We start from the raw sequence: 14,325 nt of genomic DNA on the forward strand, positions 1-14,325 counted from the left end.
TTGAAAAGTTTTAGTTCGTTGTATAGCCCATGTAACTCCGCACTAGTAGAGTCAGAAGTACCAATTGGACCCGCATATGTGAAGAGAAGATTTGCATTTTCATCGTGAATTACTCCTCTATATCCAGCTGGACCAGGACAACCAAGAGCACTTCCATCAAAATTTAATTTAAAGTGCCCAGGAGGGGGTTTAGATCATTCAACCATTTCTGGAGCTTTTGCCGAAGATGACATCCCTGCAATAATTCACCAATTTCCACGCATGTTTGTCCCTTTTAAATTGTAAAATTCCTTGCGAAGGAGAACCCAAGAGGACACTTGACCAATAATTTGGTCACATAAAATTTTCCGAGGGAGAGATTTAATATTGAATTTTTTGTTATTTCTTTCTTTCCATAAATTCCACGTTATGTGCCCAACACAACAAGAAATTAAAATTTTCTCCATCTTAGGGAGACGAGTGTTGACCAAAGTAAGGATTGTGTTATGTAATTCTTGTGATGGGCAATATAAAATTCCGATTTTTTCCATCAATTCGGTCTAGATCCAATGAGCATATTCACAGTGCAAAAGGGTGTGATCTGTGGTTTCAGGAGACGTATTGCAGAACGGGCAGAGAGGATTTGGAACATTAGTGCCTCGTCTTTGTAATGCATCTGAGGTTAAAATTTTCTTACGGCAGACGGTCCAGATAAAGAACTTTACATGAGGAGGAATATGCAATTGTGGAGTATTTCATAAAATTTTCGATACTTAAAAAAAGTAAATGATGTTGCATTACCACTTTACTTTAATATATCATATAATAAACATAATAGCTTGAACCTGTAAGTTCGTTTTTTGGCATAATCATTAGTTCAGCTTCCAGGAACAGTATGTGGGATGTCAAAGAGTTAAATACTGGTTAGTTAGAAACAAATCAACTATGGTTTAGTTCGTAAGGATACTTGGATCTCAACCAAGATTTCTGATAAAACAAGAAAAGTAAGAAAAAGTGAAGTGGTGTGCTTTATTTCTTAATTAAAGAAAAGCTTCTTTGTCTTTAGGGCCGTCTACCTATTATACTATTGTGGAAAGTACATATTTGATTTCTAATCCAAGTGCTCCTTGGTTATAAAATGCTGAGTTTATAATTCCAGAAGAATTCTGTTAAAATACAAGTTCAGGGGTATTTTGGTCATTTCTTATATTTTCAATATTACATTTTTCTCTTATAGTACGACTATTAGATAGAAAATGTCTTATTTTATCTCTAGTTAAATTTTCATTCAACTTAGACATGTATTTTAGGAGATATGTAATTTTGAGTATTGAGGAGTATTTTTGTCCTTTTGTAAATTTTCCCTTAAACCCTGATTATAAAGCAGGAAGGGCCTTTCTGGCTCTGATTCCAAGGCAGCAAAGTTGTCCCTCTTCCAGAAATCCTTTTTCTCTTCTATTTTCTCCCCAAATAACCTATTTTTCAAATTCACAAGATCCCATTGTGATCTGACATCATATACATGCGAAGTACAACCTGACTTAGCGCAACTTGACTGACTAGCATCTTACACTGAAAATAATGTACAAACGCATTTTCCTTATTACAGGAATAATCAGCCTTTCTTGTTTGAAGAAGTGATTGACCCATGAGTTTTTGTCTTTCCCTTTCAATAGCTTCGAGATGGCACTACCCACCAGGGCACTGTCACATCAATGGAACCAAATGAAGGCACTTTCATTATGCATTCCGAATCCGCGAAGGTCAAGACATAATAGCTAAGTTTTGTTTATTTTGCATATGTATAAATTGGAGGAATTGATTGTGTAGTGATGAATTTTGTCCTATATCAATTTCTATTCACAGAAGGGAAAGGCCAAACCAATACATGTTATCGATATACCTGGGCACTCTCGGCTTCGACCAATGCTTGACAACTTCTTGGCTCTAGCTGCTTGCCTTGTATTTGTTGTGGATGCGGTGGACTTCTTGCCAAACTGCCGGGCAGCTGCCGAGTAAGTGAAAACAGCTACAAGTTCCTTTGTTATATTTATTATTTGATATGACTGGTCTATTAGGTTTTTACTTTTTGGTGCTGGTTTAGGTATCTGTACGATATTTTGACCAAAGCCGTTGTGGTGAAGAGGAGAATTCCTGTGCACATAGTGTGCAATAAAACTGATAAAGTAACTGCTCATTCAAAGGATTTCATCAGGAAACAACTTGAAAAGGAAATGTGAGTACTTCTTTAAACCAAAACCGTTTCTCAGTTGCACACTCCATTAGCTTTCATGTTTTTTTTTTTTTTTTTAAATGACAGGATTAATATTAGGAAAAGAGAATAAAGCAAACTCCCTCCAACTGGGGAGCACCAAACGACTAAAACTGAGGAAAAACAACTAAAAAACCAACTGGAAATAACAGAAAATACAGCATAAAGAATATCAACCAAACGAGGCAGCAGGCCAAGCCAAACCAAGGGTATCAGAGTTCCAGCAATTAGAAGGAATATCCTTTGAAATCTAGCCACATGACTTCCTCTTCCCTTAGACCCTCTCCAATGTTCACGAGCTTGTCTACTTCTTTGATGGCGGATCTAAGAGAGTCCAAGTGATGTGTAGGTGCTGGGCAGCATTAAGAAATTCTTCCATCTGTGGCAATTGCACAGACACTTGCTTATGACAGCCTCTGGATCCCCTTCAACAATAAGGGGAAGCGGCAAATTTTTTTGGAAATTTACAGGCATGAAGGAGAGCAGTCAGTTCTGTACCAATACTTTATCTTCCCAACTTCTGATGATACCTCCAAAGCCAGCAGGGCCTGAAGAGCCTTTTCAATTGCCATCAAAGTTAAATTTTGAGCACCACTTTTGTGTGGGGTGGGGGCATTTTTGTGACTAGTGACCCTCAAGGCAATGACATTTGCCCAGGTCTCCCGAGTATAAGAGCTGCTTAAATGTACAAATTCCTTTTTGATGCATAACCAGGCCAGGGAGAGCCTTACGGCCTTCTCAAAAATCTGAGAGGTAGACTGGGGGTGGCCTTGAAAGATCCTCTTGTTCCTTTCATGCAAATGCACAAAGGCAGCAACGCCAGGCAGGTCTTCCACATCAACTTGCCAAGAGTATGGAGGGCCAGCATGCTACATTGAGAAATGAGACTTTGGAACATGGTAGGGGAACAAAGATTCAGGTAAAACAATTGTACCATAAGGTGCCATGTCTAGGAAGTGAAAGAGCAGTGGAGGAGGAGGTGGTCAATGGTTTCCTCTTAATTCCAACAGAGCCTGCAGATCGAGTTTATGATCACTGTTCCCTTTTTGTGCAAACTGTCACAATTGAGGATCTTTTTCTTCACAGCACACCTGCAGGAAAACAAGGCTTTGTCCATGCCTTTGAGATTTCAGACCAGAGCAGCAGCATCACTCACTTCAAGGGCAGGGTATCGAGACTTGTATAAAGAGGTCACCGAGAATTTTCCACTAGGACAGTCTTTCCAAATGATCAAGTCTTCCCCTTCGCCTTTGATGACTTTCAAAGGAGCTAAGCAGAAAAGTAGCAGATATCGCCTCACTGTCAGAAACTCTTTAGTGGAAGATTCCAGCCACTGCCCCAGTGATGTGTTTATCACTGGCCAGAGTGAAGAACTCCCGGTAGGTTGAACAAAGACAGGCTGGCCCAAGCCAGTAATCTGTGCAAAAGGAAACTGATGATACAGATCTGTGTCTGAACCTGATGTTGTTTTTGTAATCATCCATCAGACAGAATGTTTTCCAAAGGGGGAACTTGAGAAGGGAACTAGTTTTTTTTTTCGTAATTGTTTTTCCTCATTGATTTTCCTCCACAGAGCACCTTTATTGGGGCTGAATTTCTAGAGCCACTTTGCCAAAAGAGCTTTGTTGATTTGCATTACTCTTCTAACCCAGGGCCTCAAATTAGTTTTTTGGGAGGCAGACCTCCTCCCACTTGACAAGGTGGGAATTTGAGCTGTTTGATGATCCTCAGAATAAGAACCTTCTTTCTAGAGCTTCAATTTTGGGCTCTCGAGGAGAGAAAGATAATAGAGGGGCAGACCGGCCATTGTTGGTTTGACAAGCGTAGCCTACTTGCTTTGGATAACAAGTTCCCTTTCCAAGTAGAGTCTCTTGTCAGAGAGGATAAGTGGGAGGGCTAGAACAGCATGCTTGATTTCTCTAGTGTGAAAGAGGTCTCTTAAACGTATTTCTTTGCTTCAATTGTTTTTTAATGGGAGCAGGTGGCCTTCAAAGGTTTTCTTCTTTTTGTAGGACTGCAAAGAAACTCACAAGCTCATTAGAGATGGCGGCCCGGTCTAGATTTAGTTCCCTATCAATGACCAAGAAATTGATTCTATTTGACCTCTGGTTAGAGGAGGAAATGGCGTGAAGGAACTATAGTGTTTCCATTGCCCTCCATCAACCACTTGAAGCGAGCACACTGCTTCCAATAGAGCCTTTTTTGGGTCACAACTAATTTATACTGAGACCTAAGAGAAGATAAGGAGGTAACCTTGGTGAGCAACATACGGACACGATTCAAAAAAATGGTTGAGGTCTGGATTTGAGAGAGGAGCAAGAATTGGCGGTCGGCGATGTTGGCATGAGGTTTTTTACACTCAAGCTTTGATAAGCCCCTGTAGATTTTTCAGCTAGCAATTTGAGCAATTGTCATTTCAAAACTAATTGAGCAGTTCTTGACCCAATCGACTTAAGATTCTTCCACCAAGTCTCCATTTGAGTGGGAAAATCCATTCAATTGCAACCAATGACGTTTAAGCGGAATGTCGGGTGGGGGGGAGGTAAGCAGTTTGGTGGCAATCGAGGGGGATCAAATGATGGTCCAAAACAGGTTGGGGGAGGGAAAGCCTGATGGCATTTTGGATATACATTTTGCCAATTAGGGGAGTTACAAAGAATTGGGGGATTTTGGTTGTTGGTCTTGGTAAAGGAAAGCCCACTAAGGTGGATTTCTTGAAGGCCATTTATGTCAATGATTTCATTGGAAATTTTCATAAAGCTGGTAGTATTAAGTTGTAAATGGTTGCTTTTCCTCCATGAATCGAATAAAATTGAAATATTTGAGCAAAAGGCATGGTGTTGACCAATTGTCGATTGCCCCTACTTTGTCTTGTCCTGCATCAATGAACTCTGATCATCATGAAGGTTAGGATTAACCTCCATGGGGGTATCAATTGATATTGCCTCAAGTAACCCATACTTTTGCAACAAAGCAGTATCATACTTCCATTGAGATAAGACAACTCTATCCTTTCCCCAAGCTACTTCAACTCCAAGAAAATATCATAGTTGACCAAGATCTTTTGTATCCAAATGATCTTTCAAGTGGTTCTTTTATTTCATCAATACTTGCCTCGTCGCTCTTAGAAATCACTATATCGTCCACATGAACAATCAAAATTATAACTCCAGATGAACATTTCAACACAAAAAGTGAGTGATCACGGTGACTGAAAGAAAAATCAAATGCATTGATGACTTCATTAGATTTTTTGAACCATGCTAGTGGACTTTATATTGAATCATAAATCACCTTGTGCAGTTTACATACCTTTCCCGTGTATATTTCTTTTTGCCGACTCGTATGACTACTTGAAGGAAATAACATCTTATGGTGCTTCATCAATTCTCATGCCTCACAATTGAATGAAACATCTGAAGGATAAGAAGGAAGAAAAGAATGGAGCTTAGTTGAGGATGGGTGTTGTAATTGAACATGCTACTGATATGGAGAAACTTCTGCATGCAATTCACTTTCCCTTTGTATCAGATTCTCCTCAAGATAGAAGAGAGTATCATGTTGGTGGCCACCACTAATCACCCTCTTTGTTTTCAAGTTCTGAAAAATACATCTAGAAGGAGAAAAGGTTACAGTACTATTTAAGGACTTCTTTAACTAAATTATAGACAATAGGTTGTTATGAAACTTGGGAACATAGAGAAAGGATGATAAAAACAGGGTTGATGTGGCAAACCACAACCTCCCCTTGAACACTAGATGTAGATCCAAAAAGCCAAAGCAATAGATTTATGAGAAGATGACTAGTAAAATATGAGAAATGAGACAACAGACTTGACATATGAGTAGACACACCAAAATTAATGATCGAAGGAGGGAGGACAAGCAGAAAGCAAGCATACTTGAACTAGCCAAGGTGGCACTAACAGTAGATGTAGAAGCAGGCAAAGAGTTACTTGAGGATGAAGACATCTAACCCAATTTCTAGACCAAGTGCTGAATCTGAGATTGTATAGAGGTAGCTGATTCATTTTCACTTACATTATTGGTTTCTGGAGCATCAGGTACACTTGAATTAGCCCATGCAGACTTCCCAAATTTATCCCAGGACTTCTCAAAACTATAGATGTATTGACCACAAAGAATAAACTTCCTTTCAGCTCTTCCTTTTTGATAACCGGCCCCATCTCTTCCTCTTCACCCTCCTTGTCAGCCCTATTGGATGTGGGAACAGAATTTAGTGTTGATGCATCATTAAACTTATGGCTGTTGTCCACCTAGGAAATAACAATACTTTCAGCTCAAGTAACTCTAGAAAGAGCCTTCTCAAGAGTAGGAAGATCCTCATCCGGTAGTAACTAGGCTCGTAGCATCGTATTCGGTCCCAATCCATGTGGAAACCGTGTAATATGCATCTGATTTTCTTTTTTCCTTAGTTCTTCCTCATTAGTAATAAACGGGTGGTAGATGGTAATCTCCTACAAAACTGCTTGCATCTCACCAGTATACTCAATCATACTCCTAATCCAACGCATCATAGAATGAAAGTGAGAGTAGAATTGACAGATTCCAGACAAATTACTTAGGTATTCCGTGTCCTTTTACCTGTTTTATAGGTCATGACTTGAGAACCAATACTAGGTTTTACACTATTGACCAGCCACATCAGTCATAGGATCTGGTGGGTCTTCCCTGAGGTGCTTCGATTTTCTCTGCACTTAAAGATACATCTCAATGGAATTTGATCAATACACAGATGAACAATTCAGCTGCATATATGCTATGTGGATTGTGGTTAAATCCTCATTTCAGACTTCTTCGAGTCCCTAGCAGGTGTGACCACTTTACCTTGATCTGCCATTAACTCACCACACACGCTTTATAGCAGCATCAACAATCACAATCAAATCAATATCCACAAGTCTGTGCTGATGAAAATAACTGACCAAATCCAATAGCAGCAGCAAACAGGCAGTGGACAGCAACAAAGAAACCAAATTTCAACCAGCAATTAATAAAACAGCATGAGCGACAGTAATCAGAATATTTAAACCTCAGATTTCGATGCAGAATCCAATATTTAAAGAAAAATCTCTATATAGACACCCATGAACGCTGTCTAGAAGCAGTAGGTATCAGTTATGTGTCTCAAATCACCACAGATTCAAGAAAGGCACAAACTTGATAAATTTGCACAAGCATAGATCACCCAAAACAGGGATATAGCAACTCTATAGAAAGCACAACACATAATTAGCTGTTTATTCAACAAACAGGGCCATGAATCAACAGGTTCAGGCATAGAGATAAAGGAAAAATCTGACCTTGAGAATCTATCACTGAAGGAGGAGAGATTCCTCCTTTCTTCTCATAGGTACCAAGGGAAAAAAATTCCAGAACTTGAACTCTTCCCCTTGCAAAGTTGCTTGCAGTGCAGGTCGTATTATCTGTCGAGCAACTAAAAAGAAGGGAAAGGGAGAAAGAGCCCCTCGACACATTGAGATTGAGGTTTCTAGAGTCCCAAATGGCAAGAATGTTGCCAGCAGTTCCCTTGGCATCCAGGGGTTCCCAGTCGAAGTGGTGGTTTGGCTAGAAGTCTCAAACCCAACATCGGTGGGTACTTGGCAGCTTAGATTCTTGCAAGACTCTGAGGACAGCCTGACAAGATATTATTGTTTCTCTGATTATAATACGTTTTGAAGGGTTACCATGCCCCTAGTATTCTAAGAAAGAATGATCATTGATGAAATATGAGGGAGAGGGAAAATTTTGGGAAGGCTTAGTCTAATGTCCACTCTAAAATCCAATGGCCTTTGCAACTTCTCTCACCTTGCCCTTAAGTTTGGCTCCAGTTCTAGTGATAGAGTTGATTCCTTCTGATTTTCCAAAAGAGGTGGTTGCAGGTGGTTTTCAAATTGAAGATCAGATTGTCGGGCAGCTTCAACCTGCACGACATTTTGAATCACTCTAAGAAGCGAGCTGAAGGGGTTCGGCGTCCTCTAACCTTTCTTCAGTGACTTTACCTTTTGAAATACATGTAGGAGATTAGGGGCCTCAAAACTCTTTGCCTGCTGTACAAGGAGTTTGTCGAGTGTGCATGAGGTGAGGAGCTCACGTGTTGGATGGACTCTGCTATTGGTTTTGCTTATGAGAGTGACAGGAGATTGCTTAGAGGAGGCTCATTGGAGTGGGGAGGGAAGGTTAAGGAGATGGGGCTGCTTTGAGTCGTCTATTGAGGATTTTAAGTTTGGGTAAAGCCCATGTGCTGGAGAGGGATTTGATCCCAATGTTGATCTGGTTTTGCTTGCAAGGTTGGGGGATTACACCGGAGGATCAAGGGGGAGATGGAGAGTTGGCACTTGAAGGTCCAATTTGAGGGGTGTTTTGATGCTGAGGTGGGTTGCTTGAAGGGGGTGACTTGGTTTTGGGCATCAACTTTTGTGATTGTGGCATGCGAGCAATATTTTTTGATTTTTAGGACTCCTTAAATTTAGCTCATGGAGAAAAAGGGAAAGAAACCCATTGGGAGAAAACAGGTGGAAAAGGGGTTATGGAATTGATTATATCTTACCCTCCCCCTGAAGCTCTATTTTATAGATTTATGAAACTACTATATTACAATAATACCCCTGAACTTAGAGTTTAGGGTTTAGAGTTTTAACCTTGGAACTTTAGCTTAATTACATCAATGCCATCTCATGAGATGACCCTTTATTTACTATCCTGCCATCAATGTATGTGGGCCTATGGGCCTTCTCCTTGATCAGTGGGCCTTGAGCCCATCTTCTATATCTCTTGGATCCATGGGTCTTCATTGGTCTTATGGGCTTGGGCCCATCTTCTAATACACTTGGATATGTGAGCCTTCCTTGGTCGTGTGGGTTTGGGTCCTGTCTTCCAACACTGCCCCTCAAACTGGGTGTGAGAGAACATCATGAACTTCTATCTTGCTGCAAACGATGTATAATTTTTTTTTTTTGTATAACATGCCTTCATTTTCCAACACTCCCCCTCACGCTGGTGCCCTCGTTCATGAGGCCCAACTGGTATAATATCAGTGAGAGTAAATCACTCCTAGCCGCTAAGACATTGCTCTGAAGTGTCCACCTCCACCACCGTGTCCCTCCACATGACAACGACTCTCAAGTGGTAGAGTAATATATGATATTAATGGGGGGAAGTAACATAAATATAATAATAAGTTCCTCTGTCATGGACTTCCAACCACAAAAATTTGCTATTTTTTATGGGGATGAAATTCCTCCGTCATGGACTTCCAACCACAAAAAAATTGATATTTTTGACGGGGATGAAGTTCCTCCGTCATGGACTTCCAACCACAAATAAATTTGACATTTTTTACGGGGATGAAGTTCCTCCGTCATGGACTCCCAACCATAAATAAATTTGATATTTTTGACGGGGATGTAGTTCCTCCGTCATGGACTTCCAACCACAAATAAATTTGACATTTTTTACGGGGATGAAGTTCCTCCGTCATGGACTCCCAACCATAAATAAATTTGATATTTTTGACGGGGATGTAGTTCCTCCGTCATGGACTCTCAACCACAAAAATTTGATATTTTTTATGGGGATGAAGTTCCTCCGTCATGGACTCTCAACCACAAATAAATTTGATATTTTTTACGGGGACAAATAAATAATGGTATGAGGCTACCTCTTCTTCCATAATTATGTCTCATCAAAAGAGACACAATAGCAGCAGCTTAAATGGGCTTGGCTTGGGCCCATTTAACACGACCCAAAATAATCTATGTAAAATGACCCATGAAATAATCCAATGCACATATTTGTTCTAAATAATGTGCTGACCAAGGATTAATCTGTCAATTCTTCAAAAATAATAATCCAGCTAGAGAAAAAATTTACCGAGTCGTGCCGAAAGATCCATAAAACTTGGGCATGTATACGGAGGCAGAAAAATAAGTGGCCCGAGTTGAGTTGACCCGGCGTGTTGGTCTGGGTTGACTCGGCCTGCTGGTGCTGAAACATTGGTTGGCTGGGACACGGGCTCGCTGGTCTGAGTTGACTCGGCGAGTTCGGGTCTCAGCAGCGCTGGATTAACCCAGTGCTCAATTAAATTTCCTAACTTAGGCGCTGAAAAATTTCTTAACTTAGGAACCATCTTCCCCGCGTGCTGAGACGAAAAACCAAAGAGAGATCGGGATCAGAGAGAGATCGGAAGGAAACTTTCCCCCCGAGAGTTCGGATCTCTCAAGCGACTCCATGTTCGTCCTCCCAAAATGGCAACCCTCCATACAACAACGCAGGACCTTCCGAAAATACGCGGAGCATTTCCGGAAGGCAACTTTCCATTAATCAAGGACTTCCGAAAAAAAAAAAAACAGCAGCAGTAGTGGCAGCAAAACGTCTTCTCCGGCGATGGTGGGTCGTCTTTCCCATCAACCGAACAGAGACAGCGATGATACATCTTCTTCCCCAACGCCGACGCGGAATGAAATAACAGAAACGGCAATGGCGCCGAACAGCTCGCGAGAATGCTGGGCGACTTCCTCACCGGGAGAAGTCGTCGTATTTGGCGTCGAAAAAACAATCGGCAGCAGCAGCCGCGGCGGTGATGGGGAGTCTTCGACAGAGGACGGTAAGCTGGACTGGTGCTTCTTCTCACGTTCATGGTGTCGTCGTTTCCAGCAACGGCGACGTGACCTTCTGCAAAACAACACTCGGCAGATCGGTTCTGGAATTCGTCCTGAGTGATTTGGTGATTCTTTCCGTGCTGCCCTGTTACTCTTTTTTTGTCCCTTCGAAAATCAAACCGATAACCAATGCGTTTCTTTTGTTTTTGGTTTCAATGGCGAGTGCTGGTACGAACTCCAGAGATGAAGGCAAGAGGAGGTAGTCAGTTACGCTTTAGCTAAGAGAGAGATACTCTATGACGGGAAAAAAAACCAAAAATAACAGTATAATAGTAGGAAATAAAAAAAAGAATTCCAATGAGCATGGTCTCACAGAGAGAGTAGCAGCAGAAAACATAAAATTAAAAACAACTATGAAAAAAAACCCAAAGGGGAATGAGAAATGAAAAACCATTGTCGGAGTCTTGAAAATCAAAGATCTAATACCATGTTGATTTTCAGGACTCCATGAATTTAGCTCATGGAGAAAAAGGGAAAGAAACCCATTGGGAGAAAACAAGAGGAAAAAGGGCTATGGAATTTATTATATCTTACCCTCCCCCTGAAGCTCTATTTATAGATTTATGAAACTACTATATTACAATAATACCCCTGAACTTAGGGTTTAGGGTTTAAGGTTTTAACCCTGGAACTTTAGCTTAATTACATCAATGCCATCTCTATGAGATGACCCTTTATTTATCATCCTGCCATCATTGTATGTGGGCCTATGGGCCTTCTCCTTGATTTGTGGGCCTTAAGCTCATCTTCTATATCTCTTGGATCCATGGGTCTTCCTTGGTCTTATGGGCTTGGGCCCATCTTCTAATACACTTGGATATGTGAGCCTTCCTTGGTCGTGTGGGCTTGGGTCCTGTCTTCCAATAATATTTTAGTTTGTAAGGGGTCTAGAGGCATAGTAGTCTCCCTTCCTTTGAATGTCTTTGGTTGCACAGATTCCTGACATTCTCAATGCAACCGCTAGAACTCAGCCAAGTCAACCAAATAACCATCACTGCTTTGACCCCAAGCCCGACACCAAACATCTCCTGTTAGACACCTTTAACTCCTTGCTCACGTGGCCTCTCCCCAGCAAACCTGACAAGCCCCCCCAACGATCGGACCCCCTCTCTCAGCACTTGGCAATTGCCAACTACCAAATCACTAAACCCGCCACTAGGCCACTACCATCTCTTTGGTCTCCCTTTGCTAACAAAGCCCCCTATTTCTCATCCAAACCTACACTTTCTTGGCCCCGCGCCAATCTCAGTCATGAACCTACAACCTTCCCTCCCCCCTCCCCCCCCCCCCCGCTAGCATATCTTTCTGACTCCAACTCCTCCCCCTTCGTCAACACTACCCCTCGCCCACCCTCACCCACCCCCCAAAGCCAATCAACTATTGCCTCTCTCCCCTCCTAGCCACTTACAACAAAAGGGGGTAAAATCGCCAATGCCATCCCCCCACTAGAGAACCAAGCGCCCCCCCTCTCCTTATTTGTTGGCCCAATCACTAGTGAACTCTCCTTCGCATCTCCTTGGGAAAAGTCTTGTCAACTAGTTGATGCCGTCCAATTTGAGAGACACAAATATAGTGAAGATACCTAGAATCAAATGATGAAGCTCACTCCGAAATTGGTGCAGTTGACTTTGGCCAATTACTAGGGGTTGATGTGGCTGCGGAACTTCCCGAACCACCCCAGCAATGATCACTCTCTTGGAATATCAGGGGAGCTGGCTAGCCTTCCAAGCAGACAACTATCAGGAAAATCCTTATTGACAACAAGCCATCCATCGGCATCCTCTAGGTGGCGAAAGCCCAATCTCTGGTCCGCAACACTATCCGGGACCTCTGGCCTGCTCTTGACTTCGATTGGACCTATTAGGGGGGATTAGTCAACATTGAAGTTGAAGTTGAAGTTAGACTTCAAATTCAAGGCAATGATTTTATTTAACTTCAACTCTTCCTTGGGTGTTAGTGTAGACGAGTTCAAGTGCACTGGAAAACAAATTTCAGTGTTAGTGCCCCAAAATGAAAAATATGATGTAAACAAGAGAATGAGTAACTTTTTATAATATACTTAAATAGAACATATACCTAAATAGATAATTAACCAAAATAAACATGGTTACTACACTAAATTGATTTAATGTAGTATTAAAATATATTAATATACTAATTAATGAAATACTATATTATATTAATTATTGATTACAGTTTATTATAAAATAATATAATAATTAAGTGTGACTATAATAAATTATAAAAAATAAATAAATAAAGTAAAAAAAACAGAAGATGGATTTTTTACGTTGTATTAATTAATAACATATTTTTGCAAAATTAAAGATGATTAGTTTAATTAATTATAAAAATGAGATAATTAAACCAAAGTAATTGATCAAATGATTTCTTTGACAATATTTTAATTACCAGTCTTAAATTTCTAATTTAATATAGTAATAAAATTAATGAATATAATAAATAAATAAATATTTTATTTTATTAATAACCTATGATAGATTATTAATAACATATATATATATATATATATATAATTAAAACTTAAAAAACATGCTTGAAGTTTAACCGAGTTACTTGTAATAGTCCACAATTTATAGCATAAAAGCGAATGCTTATGCCTTGGAATATAACGAGTTTGTGCCTTTAATATTAAAATCATCAACTTATGGGCGGTTAATGGTCGGAAAATAGGTTTTATTAAACCAAAATAAAAATAGGTTAATTAAACCAAAATAATTGATCAAAGGCTTGATTTAATAATATTTTAATTACCACTATTAAATCACTAATATAATACAGTAATTAAAAAATAAATATAATGAATAAATAACGCTGGTTTAATTTTTTCTAACTTAGGAAAAATTAAATCAACAAGGTCGGCTTCCTCATGGCGCCGATAATGGCAGGGAGACAACAGCGGGCCAACAGGCAACGGTGACGGAGGGGGTGCTCCTACGGTACACCGAGAGGCTCTGCGACGAAGGCTCGGTGATGGGGGCTCTGTGACAAAGGCTGAGAGGGAGAAGAGACAAGGAGAAAAAAAATTTGGGGGAGGAAGACTGAGAGGGAGAAGAAGCCGAAGGGAGTGCGAAGACAAGAGGAAGAAGAGAGTGGGAGAAAAAAAAAATTCGGGGGAGGATGGCCGAAAGGGAGAAGAGAGTGCAAGAGAAAAAAATATTCGTTGGGGGAGGAAAGATGCGTCCCGAAAATTTGCTTCAAGTGATTGATTCAAAATTTTGGGCTGAATTATGATTCCACGATTTTAGCCTGAGACGATTACTTACGTTTTTTAGATGACGCTGGCTTTGATGCACCATTAATGGCCTAATTGAATGAACTACTAACCCCCCTTAACGCAATTGGTCGTGCGGGGGGGCTTCTCATCATATG

The 14,325-nt window shown here is 40.5% G+C and overlaps 1 protein-coding gene across 1 annotated transcript in view; it reads left to right on the top strand.

The window, feature by feature from the left end:
- LOC137946181 (uncharacterized) overlaps positions 1–14,325 on the top strand; it is a 39,080-nt gene that overhangs the window by 19,424 nt on the left and 5,331 nt on the right. The window contains exons 4-6 of the mRNA XM_068792392.1: positions 1,656–1,742; positions 1,846–1,994; positions 2,084–2,215. Coding sequence (XP_068648493.1) covers positions 1,656–1,742; positions 1,846–1,994; positions 2,084–2,215 — 368 coding nt within the window. The remainder of the gene's footprint in view (positions 1–1,655; positions 1,743–1,845; positions 1,995–2,083; positions 2,216–14,325) is intronic.

Source organism: Aristolochia californica, unplaced genomic scaffold, assembly GCF_029961685.1.
Source record: "Aristolochia californica isolate CCGP_79_NKW_82.1479 unplaced genomic scaffold, dmAriCali1.0.hap1 SCAF_12, whole genome shotgun sequence".
Taxonomy (NCBI): domain Eukaryota; kingdom Viridiplantae; phylum Streptophyta; class Magnoliopsida; order Piperales; family Aristolochiaceae; genus Aristolochia; species Aristolochia californica.